This window comes from Mastigoproctus giganteus, chromosome 3 (assembly GCF_048544385.1).
Source record: "Mastigoproctus giganteus isolate SK-2022 chromosome 3, ASM4854438v1, whole genome shotgun sequence".
NCBI lineage: Eukaryota > Metazoa > Arthropoda > Arachnida > Uropygi > Thelyphonidae > Mastigoproctus > Mastigoproctus giganteus.
In genome coordinates this window covers 48,231,584-48,244,781 of record NC_143577.1, presented here as the reverse complement: position 1 = coordinate 48,244,781, position 13,198 = coordinate 48,231,584, and the positions used below count along the sequence as shown (strand labels likewise).

The window sequence follows — 13,198 nt, the reverse complement described above, 5'->3', positions numbered from 1 at the left end:
TTATAAGGAGTCACTAACAGGCTGGGACCTGGGTGCATCCATATTCAACTGCATTCCAGAGTGTACAGCATGGCATTTTCAAAACCACTGTGTGACCACACTGCTTAGAGGGAAACTTAATGTTACATCTATAACCAGAAACTTGCTGTTCTATTATTAGTTCTAGAGAAGTGGCTTTATTCTGTGTGTTCTGGGCTCCTGTTGATGTTTTGGCTTGATATTTTCTTTAAATAAACTGAAGGGGGGGGAGAGGGAGAGAGAGGGAGAGAGGAGAGAGAGAGAGAGAGAGAGAGAGAGAGAGAGAGAGAGAGAGAGAGAGAGAGAGACTGGATCTGATTTTTCCACTCTACCAAAATGAACATCCAATGAAGGCTCCTGTGTTCTTTTGAAAAGTTTTTTTTCTTTTTATGATTTTCCCATGTATATGTTCCATGGTGGATTTATTTTGGTTATTTTTGAATCTCCTGGTGGTTTCTACTACGGCTTTATTAATTAAAAAGTAATTGTTCTTGACGGCTAAATTCTAGATGGAATCTATTTATTTATTATTTTTTTTTTTTTCTTAGAAGTTTGGCCTTGGCAGATCTTCAGGGCCCTAACTTGGTTAATGTGGGCAGGTGGAACTGAAGTTTACAGTGTCTGTTGGGTTTCTGTATATGAATGTTTTTTTAAAAAGTGTGGTTTTCTGTATATGAATGGTTTTTAAAAAGTGTGGTTTTCTGTATATGAATGTTTTTTAAAAAGTGTGGTTTTCTGTATATGAATCTATTTAAACCGTGTGGTTTTCTTTCCAAGGGAAGAGTCAAGAAATGGAGTTTCATGTTGTTCTCTATTTCCATTTTGAAGTTGATTGTAACTGTGAATACTGTTGAAGCTACTGAAGAAGGTTTGGAGGTGTTAAGAAACCTACAATTTATTTGGGCTTTAAAGTTGTTTGTTCCAATAATTTAGACCCAAGGTTGGCTATGAGCATCTCTACTAATAGTTGGGACAAGGTATTTCCCATGCTGAGTCCCAATTTTTGTCTATGGGAAGAATCTTCCAACTGTAAGTAGGATTCATCTACTGAAAGATCTATAATGTCATTTATGCATAATGGCCCTGGAAATCCTATGTATAGTTGGTGGTCTTAGGGTTCCTTGATGCATGCTTTTTTCCTCTTCCAGCAGGACAGCAGTGTACACAGACTCTACATCAAAAGAAAAAAGGATGTGTTCAAGTTATATCTGAACCTTTTCTAATTTTTGTTTAAGCATTTTTGTGTTGATAATTGCAAAATGATTCTTTGGGATAACTGTTCACAGAAGCCTATTAAGTTACTTGGAAATCTTTTTACCTGGATGGAATCTACTGTCAATGATGGGTCTGGCTGGAAATTCCTATTTATGTACTTTAATGTTTGTAAATATATGTTGCAGCTCCAACTTATTTGGGTTGAGATTTTTTTGTGAAAATCTTCATCCATTTCCTTGTTATCTATCCATTCCTTGAGTTTCTGCTTTATTTTATTTTCAATGGTGAGCAGATCTTTTGATAGTGGGATATAAAATGAAGCATCATCTAGTAAATCCCTGATTTGGCAGAGTAATCGGAGGTGTTACTACAGCTCCTTATATTTGCGGAGATGGGAGAAATCTCAGGTGCTGTCTGACACGAACATAACTTATACCTTGTCAGTGTGGTACCACAGAGTTGATACGTTACTCTGGGATTACCGCTTCCCATATGTAGCTCCTTATCTGCCTTCAACACTATGATGGATTTGTCTTTCTTAATCTTATTGATTGTTGCTCTCTCTTCTCTAGATAGTTTTGTTATGCTTTGGGAAAATTTTTTTGTAGTCCAATTTTTTCAATATCTTTATTGCTCTAAAATAATGGAGTTTCTTATTACTGGGTTCATTGTGTTGTCCAAACTGGAATGAAGGTGAGCCATAGTACTAGAGGCTTCAATGACCTCAGATTACCATAAAAAAAAAGTAATAAAATAAATAAGACTTCTGTACAAGCCAATGCCACTTGTCTGGTGATGCACTACATTGGCTCAGGTGGTGTTTGCACATCAAACTAACTAAAGTTAATCAGAATAAATATATTAAATAAGCAACCAAAGAATTAGCTCTTAACTTAAGCATAGAAGAATACCACAAGTTAAAAGCGGCTCACCCATTTTTTGTATTTTTGGTTAAGAAATAGTTAATTTTTTTTTAATGAACAAAAAACTGTGAGCACTATGAAATTCACATTCTTATTGTGTAATATAATCCTTAACATATATAATGAAATAATAAGTATTTCTTACCTGCAGCAGAAATGCCTGAAGTGTTATTACTTTTACCCGCAGCTGCCAAAGCTGCAAGGTTCTGGATCATTAATGGGTTAATAACTATAAAATGTAAAGAAAGATTTCATGATTTAAAAGATTTAATAATATTTCTATTCATCACTTAAGCACAATAAAGTTCATTTTCAAGTTTAGTTCAAGTTTAGAGCATATTAGCAGTCCTACAAAATTCAAACTCTGAATGTCAGAAGATATTACTCTGCGTTAAAGGCAGTTTCATTGAAAACACATATTCCGATTCAACCATAGGAACACTGCAACCACATTTGCCATGAGTAAACTATTCCAAGAGGTGCCTGGATGGAGAATGATTATATTCTCCATCTAGACATCTTTCAATCTTCACATCAAGAATTAATATGGGACCCATTACTTTCTATTTCAGGATTTAATGCCATGAATTTCAAAATGGTTCATCTACAGTACCAACTATCCTTCTCACTATAATGCTGTGATCTGAACATCATCTCACATGAACTTTATCTTAAGGGACCCTGTGTGTGATTGCCCAGGACAGTCACGATTCAACATATCAAGTTCTGGATTTTGAGGTCAGTGATTAAATCATCTACATTTAGACATTATATCTCTAAAACAGCCAGGGAACTAAAAAAGTATGGTGAATGCCAATATACTCCAGAAGCGGAACTGGAATTCCAGGATTTCAATCCACTTCAGCATATGCTAGTAGTAAATATATAAAAAATTTCTGTGGTACCACAGCCAACCATCAAGTTCATCATGAGTCAACAAGTAAAGCAGATTATGATAACAAATGAATATCTACATCTAATCCAGGCATAATCGCACAAAATATTTATAGAGAAAAGTCAAATCTACATTAAAAGGATTTCTTTCTTGTGAAAGACCAATGATGGCTCGTGGCTCAAGCCATCATTAGTGCAAAATGCCACATGGGAAGTAGTATCAGTAGTGGCAAATGATGTAGCAAGCGTATAGCTTCATAAAAAAAAACTTACACACTTCGCACATCACCTGTCCATCTGCTCAAATAATTGTCCAGTTGGTTTTTTTTTTTTTTTACAATCTTATCACGTTTAGGTTGTTGTTATTTGGTTTTTAGGAGCATTAGCAACTAAGGCCATATTGCTCCGGGGATATGTGGTGGCTATTCCCTGACCTTTCTGCATCCTCCATATTTGGTGGTCATGGGCTCGAACCACGGTCTAATGAAGAAGCGTGTGCTATGCACTGCTGCTCCTGGTCACGGAGGCACCCATCATCATGTTTAGGATGCGAGAAACTAATTAAAACATGTATCTATGTAGCCATAGGAGACAGTCTCCTCAGCATTGAGGTCCTACGTTGGTGGTGTTGCCAACAACCATAGGTTCCGTGAAGCACCTTGACAGAGATAACTTTTATGTCAGATTTGGTTAAACCTAGACCCAAAAGGAGATTTGCAGATGTTTTGCACCATAGCCCAGATATGATAGGGTTATGGTCAATACAACTGGTTTATTACCTTCTTGTACTTCAATTTGCCTTTTTAAATCCATGTTCATATCATATTTTCTTCTTTTAAAACGATGTGGTGCTTCGAGCCCATCACCAACGATCTGTGCGTCTAGAATATACATGGTATTGCCACGAGAACACACCAGATCGCTTTCTAACACCCTCATTGGTGGCGAATCTCAGCTCCACAAGAGTTCTCCATCCCCGCTGAGTCAGCCTGTTATTTATGATATTCACAACTGTATTATGTCGTCTTGCCCGCTGATCATGGGACCTATGACAGCAGAGCACAACACGAGCCAGAGATTCCACTGCTAAGCAGCCTCTCCTACAATTACAATCCGAAGATCGTCCTCTTGATGTTTTGGAGAGGGTAGGTAGAGCATTATTACGGGTACTGACTAGCTCGATAAACTCGTAACCAGTCAGGAACCGGGTCCCATCCCCGATCCAGCGATGCTGACTCAGGACAAGGGAGGACCTCCTGTAGAGCACAACCATCCACTGATGAGTAAAGAAGTGTTTTCCAGGGTTTACTGATGGCCAGTTTATTATTTATCTGCATAGTGCCATCAAAGCATAATTGATTAGCTTTGTCCTTTTCCCTTCGGAAATGAGGCCTCTCCACCTAAACGATGGTATACCAATCCCCCCCCCATCCTGAATACTTGCATACAGATATGGACTGGGTATATCTTTTGCGAACCTAATCTTTTTATCGAGGGAATTGAGTCTCCCAGCAGTGATTCTTCCTAGGATCAACCGGTGGTAAAACCTAGGGATCAAGTAAGTTTTAAAGATGAACAATTACTGCTGGGGCTTTTTTCAGCTTACACAACTCAACCTTGATGTCCACATGTACTTTGGTAAGACCAGTGGCTGAAAACTCCACACCCAAATACATTCACTTATCTTGTGTTGTTTTTATTGGTAAGGCCTCACTACCAAGGAGAAATCTACCAGAATCGATCTTGAGTTTCTTATCTTTCCCAGAGGCAACAAAGGAGAGAGTCCGTGCCTTCTTGATGTTTATCTCCAGGCCTCTTTTCACCAAAAAAGATTTTGCTCTGTCAAGTAGTGTCTGCAGGCCACTTTTAAATTTATTTAATCTACCCATGTCCACAACACCTGTGAATATTTATTCCAACAATCAACTACTTGCTGGCTGAAAGCAAATTTCCACACATCTATCTTTCTTCAACTTAAATTTATGCTCCTACATGTGTATTGTCTCAACAAGAATAAAGGATGCTTCCAACATTTAGCTTACTCAAACAATTCAAAGCCTTAAACACCTCAATCATATTTCATCATAGGAGCCTAGTTCCAGATACCTCAATTTGCAGAACTCGCCTTTCTTCATAAGAATAACCCTTTGTCCTCCTCATGAATCTTTCTGTTCTTCTCTGCACCCATTCCAACAATTCCATATCCTTTCAAAAATGGTGTTCCAGACCTGCATGCAGTACTCAGAATGTGGCCTAACCACTGCCTTCATAGAATGGCATAATCATTTCCTTATCACTATCCCTTCTGGAAGAATTCCTGTACATCGTTGACAAAATCCCATTAGCTGTCCTAGCAGCCCAACTGCGCAGAGAACATCTTGCCTGGCTGAAAAATTATTTTCAGATCTTTTTTGTTTACTAGTATTTTGCATGTGGTACCGCACAACTGGCATGCTTTAATCAATATTATTAACCTTCCATTGCTAATATAGCATCTGATAGATGCCACTATTTTAAAATTTTTCTTACTTTTTTAAATTTTAAATGAAATCAAATCCTTTTGTGTACCTCTCTGCCCACTTTAACTGGTTATACAGTATTTCCTGATTTCATTTCAATATACTATGAATTATGAGATATTAATTTTTTGTGTGGTGTTTAAGAGATGCCAGATGAGAAAGAGTCTCCCTTTTTCTTCTAGGCATTTCCCACATAGCATTTATAAGATGTCAGGAACAGGCATCCAATCTTTCTGTAGAGCTTTCATTTCACCAGCTAAATGCAAACAGATGACAAAAACACAGATGCTCACATTGCATCTGGCATATGCCACATGAGTATCTGGGTTTTAATTTGGGGGATCAGTGACCCTGAAAATGCTAAAAAATATGATAAAAACTTTCTGTCTGGACAGTCCTGCATTACATCTTTAACCAATAACACCCATTATTTTCTCCAGAACAGAAGTCAAACTTACAGGTTTGTAATTGCTCACTTTGCCCTTCAATCTGCCTTGTGTGATTTTAGGAGAAAATCTGCAAGTTTCCAATCCATGGGGACCTGCCTTGATTCCAAGGATGCTTTCATAATTATGGTATGCTTACCTCTTTATCTGCATCTCTTAATACAATTGGACAGATTCCATCCATCCCAGGTGCCTCATTTACTTTTAACTTTAACAATTTCTCTTTCATTTCCCTCTAAGTTATCACAAAATCATTTAGCTCCCTACTGAATTTTATGTTTTTGTATGACTTTTCATGACATGTCACTGTTACAATGCCAAATGACACAAGGCTTCAAATGGCAGTAGTACAACAGCTCCACTGGAGAGCAAACCATTACAACTTTGAAGAGTTGTTGAGCAAAATACCACACGTTTTAGATGTATGATTAAGATTATATCCAGTATTTTAGTAATAAGTAAATGAACATGTTGTGTAAGGTTATTAGTATTATCAAAAGCCTCAGCATCTCTACTGGCTGAGCGATGAATATTAAAATTACAAAAGAAAATTACTTCACCGTGAGGAAAGTTACAATGGAGAAAGTGCTGTAAAATGCACTGGATAACATAGCCCTTTTTCTCCATATTCTTCAGATGTAGCTACTGTAGTTTCTTGTTACCACTCCTCCTCCAAGGCTAAAATAATTTAAACTCAATGGGAAGAGATCCAACAAAAATCGAAAGCACCACAGTAGAGGTAACAGAACAGGGGCCTATAAATGCGTCAAGTAAAAGTAAAATTTTTGAACAAGGTATACTAAGTGGGCAAGCATGACAGTGCTTGCCCACTTAGAAGAAGAAGATGAAGGCTGAGAAGGTGAAAGAATATAATTTTAAGGAAATACATATGAAGGCAGGTTGTTGCAGAAAATAAAAGTTGGAAGAATAAAGGAGAAAGAGGAAAAGTTGCTTCTGTCAGTTCGAAGTTGGACAGTAAAAGAATGCTGGCTGGCTGCAGCACACATTCATACTGGTTTCGATGAGAGAGAGAGGGAATTATAGAAGTCAGTTGAAGAATAGTGTCATGGAATTATCTAGAAAGGCATGCAACAGAGAATGTCTATGGGACAGAGTGTGGAGAGACAAAGTCCTCCACTCTCTGTTCCAACTGTCTTGTTAGAGATGGTTCATTAATTAACCTATGTGCCCTCTACCAAATGGAGACCAGAAGCTTGAGAAAGGTTTTGGGGGTATCACTCCAGATGTGGGAACAATATTCAATGGTAGGGAAGATTTGAGATTTGTACAGAGTGAGCAGCTGTTGGAAGAATAGTAACACCGAAACTGGAAGAGAAACTCCAGTTTTTTGGATGTAGAGGAAGCAATATTTGTGACGTGATTATGCACAAGAGAGATTAGAAGTCAGGGTAATCTCTAATGGAGATATGTGATCTTGTCTAGAACATAGGGGCAGAAAAATCCTTTTTGCAAAATATACTGTTTTTGTGGGATATAACACAGGCTAAGTTATCTCTGCCCCATTGAAGAAATACTTGGATCAGCATTTAAGGAATTGATAGTAGATATTCGAGAAGTTGAAGCTGTTTGTGCAGGAAAAGGTTTCTCAAACTGGAAGGTGGAATGCAATGTGCTATCATGAGCAAAATTATGGATAGGAATTATGGGTCAATGGAAGGCCATTAATATACAAAATGAAAAAGAGTGGGAGGAGGAGCTGAACTCTTCATGCATTAAAAACACCCACTGGGTGGCAGCAATCACAGTGTACTAATATGCAATTTAATTATATACATAACTACTTCCAAGGGTAAAGGGATAGGTTTTGTTTTCATAAAGGTGACTACAGTGGTCTCAGACAGTTCTTAAATTCTGTGCACTGGGACCAACTAATGGCATCACCAACAGCCAATTTTAAATAGGAAGTAATCAAAGAAGCTACTAGGCCTTTCATACCAACAAAGAAATACTGTTTAAGGCCTGGACCTAAATGGATGTCATATGAACTATTGAGACATGTGGCAGAGAAGAAAAGTGCATGGAAGGAATATAAATTAGTCTGTAATTCAGTCACAGAGAAGGTTTGGCAAGATACGACAAATTATGAGAAGTCTCTGGCAAAGAATGCAAAGAAAAAAAAGCAGCAAAGATTTCTATGTTTATATTAAAAGTAGAAAGGGGTTGAATCACATTGGGTGACTTGATGTTTATGATTTGACTGTTGATGATCCTCCTCAGATAGTTAAACTGAACGAGTATTTTGCATCTACATTCACACATGAGGAATTCTTTAGGGAAGAGGATGCCAGAAGTTTATTAAACTAATGAGGAGTTAAATGACTTTATGATAACTGAAAGGAAAGTGGAGGAGAAATTGTTGAAGATGGGCATAAAATAGGCACCTGAGGTGGATGGAATCTATCCAATTATATTAAGGGAGACATCAAAGGAGGCAAGCACCCCCTTAGCCATAATTATGAGAGCACCTTTGGATTCAGGGAATTTCCCTATGGATTGGAGATGTGCAAATATATTTTCAATTCATAAAGGTGGATCAAAAGACGACGCAAGCAATTACAGGCCTGTTAACGTGCGTGCCATGGAAAATAATGGAATTACTGGTTAAAGAAGTAATGCAGGACTATCTGGACAGGCATCAATTATACTGCAATCACAGCATGGATTTGTTAAGCAATAGTCTAGTTTAACCAATCTGATAGGTTACAATGATGCATTTACCAAGCAACTGGATGCAAAAAATAATTTTTATATTATATACTTGGATTTCAAGAAGGCTTTTGATACTGTTGCACATAACGACTGCTATACAAATCGGAGTAATGTGGCATTAAGTGCAAGTTACTACTATGGGCAAAGGGTTGGTTAAGTGGAAGAAGACAGAGAGTAGTTATCAGCTCTTCATGGAATAATGACATTGCAAAGAAAATGACAATTTTCTTACAGTTGTCTCCAACATTGTATGGTCAATGTATATCAAGTATTCAAGTTAAATCTTGCAATTATTAGCAGTAAACTTAATTCTGATACCCGGCCTTCATTATCTCATGAATATAACCCCGGGGGCTCACATCTGGTGAGTATGGGCTTGGCACACCCAGGGTCCTGAGCTGGATATCATCATTCTTCTCTTTCTTGGTGATTCCTTTTGACTCTCTCTCGCTCTCACTCTCTCTCAGGGTAACTCGGGAATTTTTTTGGCTGGTGCAGCATAAGCTTCAGGCTTCCTTGCACCACATGGCTAATGCTAATAATAATAATAATAATAATAATAATATATATATATATATATATATATTTTTTTTTTTTTTCCTAAATACCAAAAAAAATAAATAAATAAAAATAAATATAATAATCACTGGCAAAATACCTCGATTCTGCTGAACTGCTATTCATTTTGCAATGGTAGATTTTGCCAATTCAACAATACTTCACTCTAATGAGATATGTTACTAAATTTCTGCTCATTTCTTTTTCATTCTCCCACTCTCAGGTTACTACTCCTACTACTAGTGCCACACATTTTCAAGTTTTAAGTACGTGTCAGTCACTGTTAAACATATGTATCAGATAAGCAACAATGTGCTTCGAAATATGGGAGAACTGCTTGATAAAGTAGAATAAATAAGCTAATAATTACCATCAAATTACATTAAAAATAATCAGTCTATATCTTCCTTGTCATCTCTTTTTTTGAAGTTCATATAAGACATTTCCTTCTCAGATATCAAGCAACAGGCACAAAGGTAAATAACATATTATCACAAATTAAGTTTTTTTTATGCAGAAAAAATTAAAAAAAATGCTGATATTAAGTAACACAATATTGTAATATTGGGAAATTATGTAAAAAAAAAAAAAAAAACTAAAAAAAGAAATATATATATACCTGAATTATTTGTCAGATTTGCTAGAGCAGCAAGACTTTGCAAACTTGCAGCATTTGTATCTGAAAAAAAATAAAAATAAAAAAATAAAAATAAATAAATAAAATAATAATAATAACAGAAATATAATAAAATATAATAATAAGAACCCTACCTAAGATTAGGTCTCAAGGAAAGCAAGTAATTTTTGGTTAGACGGGAAGATGGAACTACTCTAAGATCACAAAACTAAACAAGCCCAAAATGTAACATCTACATTTCAGGCACATTAGCAAATAGTAATAATTTATTATTTATAAGAAAATAAGTCAACCCATTGACATGAAAACTGGTTACAACAATGCCTAAAATATTGTAAGTAAGCTTATTAAGTAAAATATTTTAGGTAAGCAATGAAATTTTGATTTGGATCAAAGCTTCTCTTTAAAATTTATTGTAATATTTTTGTTGTTGTTGTTGTTATGGAGGCTTAATGGCACATAAGCTGCTAAGTCTATAATGTGCCTATAATATTTCTGTGGGGGGGGGGGAATACTGCAGAGGAATAGCCATGAAATTAGAACCATCCCAGAGGCCAACAGAATACATGGGGCTTTTGTCAAGTTCGTGGCCTGAGTATAAACGGGCAGTGGTGGTGGTGTTAAACATTTCTGTACTTAATGTATAACACTTCAAATAGTAATCCACCAAGTTTTGTGCAGTTTTAATAGCCTTTTTTTTTTTAAATTACACATTTCGCCCACCAATGGTATCTTTACTTGTCATGGTGGTGGTGGGGCTTGTGTGTCTCAATGACCTACAGAGCTATGCTGGTGGTAGCTTGCTACTGGTAGGGCCTCCCAAACCAGAAAGGTTTGTCTAGAGACCAGACAAAAAAAAGATACCCCAGATCCTCCAGGTTGGGGGTTGATGCAATGGGCCAACATCCCATTCATCAAAAAACATTCTTTCAATGCAAGAAGACTTAACAGAAAAACATCAGTCGGACAAATAGGAATCAATCTGGCAAACGGAAAAGGATTATGAATTTTGGCTGCTGGAATGTAGAAGGAGTTAGTACAAAACAAGATGAAATTGGGAAAATATAAAATGGATGTGGCGGTCTTAACTGAAACAAAGAAGAAAGGGAGAGGCAAAGAAATGACTGGAGAATATATTTTCCTTTGATCTGGTGTCAACCAAAATGTAAGAGCTAAGGTGGCTGTGCTTATTCAGAAGAATCTCAGAAAGTTTACTGAAAATGGAGCTTTGTTGATCAACGAATCATGACCCTGGAAATCAAAATATATGGAAGAGAAATTACTATTATTGGGGTATATACTCTTAACAATGACTCTCCTATAGATATTGAAGAAGATTTTTGGGTAAAACTGAGAGAAGTAATAGAAACAATTCCACAGTGCAAAGAGATAGTCATAATGGGGGATCTGAACTCCAGAGTAGAACAAGCTGTGGACAATGAAGTGGTGGGAAGACACGGAGAAAATTTAAATGATAATGGAGAGAGAGACTGATAGAACTTTGCTCTCAATATACGCTGAGGATTAGTAACACCAGTGTTGGGCTATAGTGGGCTCGTGAGAGCCCATTGTTTTTTTTTTTTTTTTGAAAATTTGCGACCCCATTGTTAAGATGATAATTTATTTTACAAATGAAATCTTGAAGCCTTGTTGATCAATTCGGCCCTGGAGGGATTGTGCAAGGCTCAAGGGGTAGAATTTTTTTCAGCCTGGACTGTACTTGTTAACAGGAGAGATTACTTCTACAGGGATGGGATACACTTAAATAGAAAGGGTGCAAGAATTTTTGCTGATGCTGTCGAGGCAGTGTTAGGTGGGTTGGAAAACTGCTAGTTGGGGGGGGGGGATACAAGGACTAATAGATTAACAGTAGCCACTGGCAGAGGTGGAAGTGATTCTTGCACTGCTTCTATTGAAATGAGCAGAAGCCTGAAAAACAAGATGCAGGATATTTCAGAGACTGCTGGGAGTCATTGCAGTACAAGTAAACACATGGGTTGTGTTAGGGTAGCTAAGAATAGAAACAGGTGCATGTATACCTGCATGTACACCAATGCTAGGAGTTTGGTAAATAAATTTGATGAATTTGAGGTATTGCTCAAAACATCAAAGGCAGATATTGTTGGGATATCAGAGATGTGGTGTCACACAGATATAAGTAATGCGGAACTGGAATTTGGGGAATACAATGTGTATAGAAAGGATAGACAGGGGAGGAGGGGTTATGCTATTAGTTAAGAAACACAAAGTCCAAGGAAGTGAAGCCAGTCGACATCGATGGACAGGGCAGTGTCGAGTCAGTTTGGTGTGACATAAGCATAGGGAAATCAAAATTGAGAGTAGGAGTGTGCTATAGGCCTAATGATTCTGATGAGTATAATTAGATATTGTACAGGGAAATAGAGTGGGCCAGTAAATCAGAGAGTCTTATAATGGGGGATTTTAATTTCCCAGATATTGACTGGAATTTGTGGGTTGGTCACTCGCACACTAGCAAGGCTTTTGTGGATTTATTGGATGATTGTTTTCTACATCAGCATGTTCGTGAGGCAACAAGAGGGAGCAATACTCTTGATCTGATTATCAGTAGTGATTCTTCATGCATTAAGAATCTGCAGATAAATGAACCACTAGGTGGCACTGATCACAGTGTGTTGAAGTGGGATTTACTCAAGGAGGTAACTACCATCAGAGGTAAAGGGAAGGGTTTTTGTTTTTGTAAAGGCGACTATGATGGTCTGAGACAGTATTTAAATTCTATACAGTGGGACCAACTGATGATGTTACCAACAGCAAACTCAAAATGGGAGGCATTCAAGGAACTAATCTTGGAGGCTACCAGGCTTTACATACCAACTAAGAAATATTGTTCAGGGTTTAGGCCTAAATGGTTGTCAGATGAACTAATGAGACATGTGGCAGAGAAGAAAAATGCATGGGATACATACAAATTAATGGGTGACATGGAAGCCTATGATAGATATAAGTTGGTCTGTAACCAAGTCACAAAGGAGATTAGGCAGGCAAAGGCAGACTACGAAAAATCCTTGGCAAAGGATGCAAAGAAAAACAGAAAAGAGTTCTTTACATATTTAAACTCAAGAAGGAAAGGGATGAATCAGATTGGTCCACTGGATATTGATGGTTCAACAGTTGAGGATCCTGCTCACGTGGCTAACAATCTAAACGAGTATTTTGCATCTACATTCACACATGAGGAGTTATTCAGGAAGGAGAATGATGTAGGTAAAGTAAACA

General features: G+C 37.2%; 1 protein-coding gene across 4 annotated transcripts in view; it reads right to left on the bottom strand.

Annotated features, from left to right (window-relative positions):
* The window catches only part of LOC150087936 (CUGBP Elav-like family member 1), a 549,389-nt gene that overhangs the window by 156,428 nt on the left and 379,763 nt on the right, over window positions 1-13,198 (bottom strand). For all 4 annotated transcript variants that reach the window (XM_090369279.1, XM_090369282.1, XM_090369281.1 and 1 more), the window contains 2 exons: window positions 9,923-9,982; window positions 2,302-2,385 (listed from right to left, as the gene is read on the bottom strand). In XM_090369279.1, the coding sequence (XP_090225405.1) occupies window positions 2,302-2,385; window positions 9,923-9,982 (144 nt within the window). The remainder of the gene's footprint in view (window positions 1-2,301; window positions 2,386-9,922; window positions 9,983-13,198) is intronic.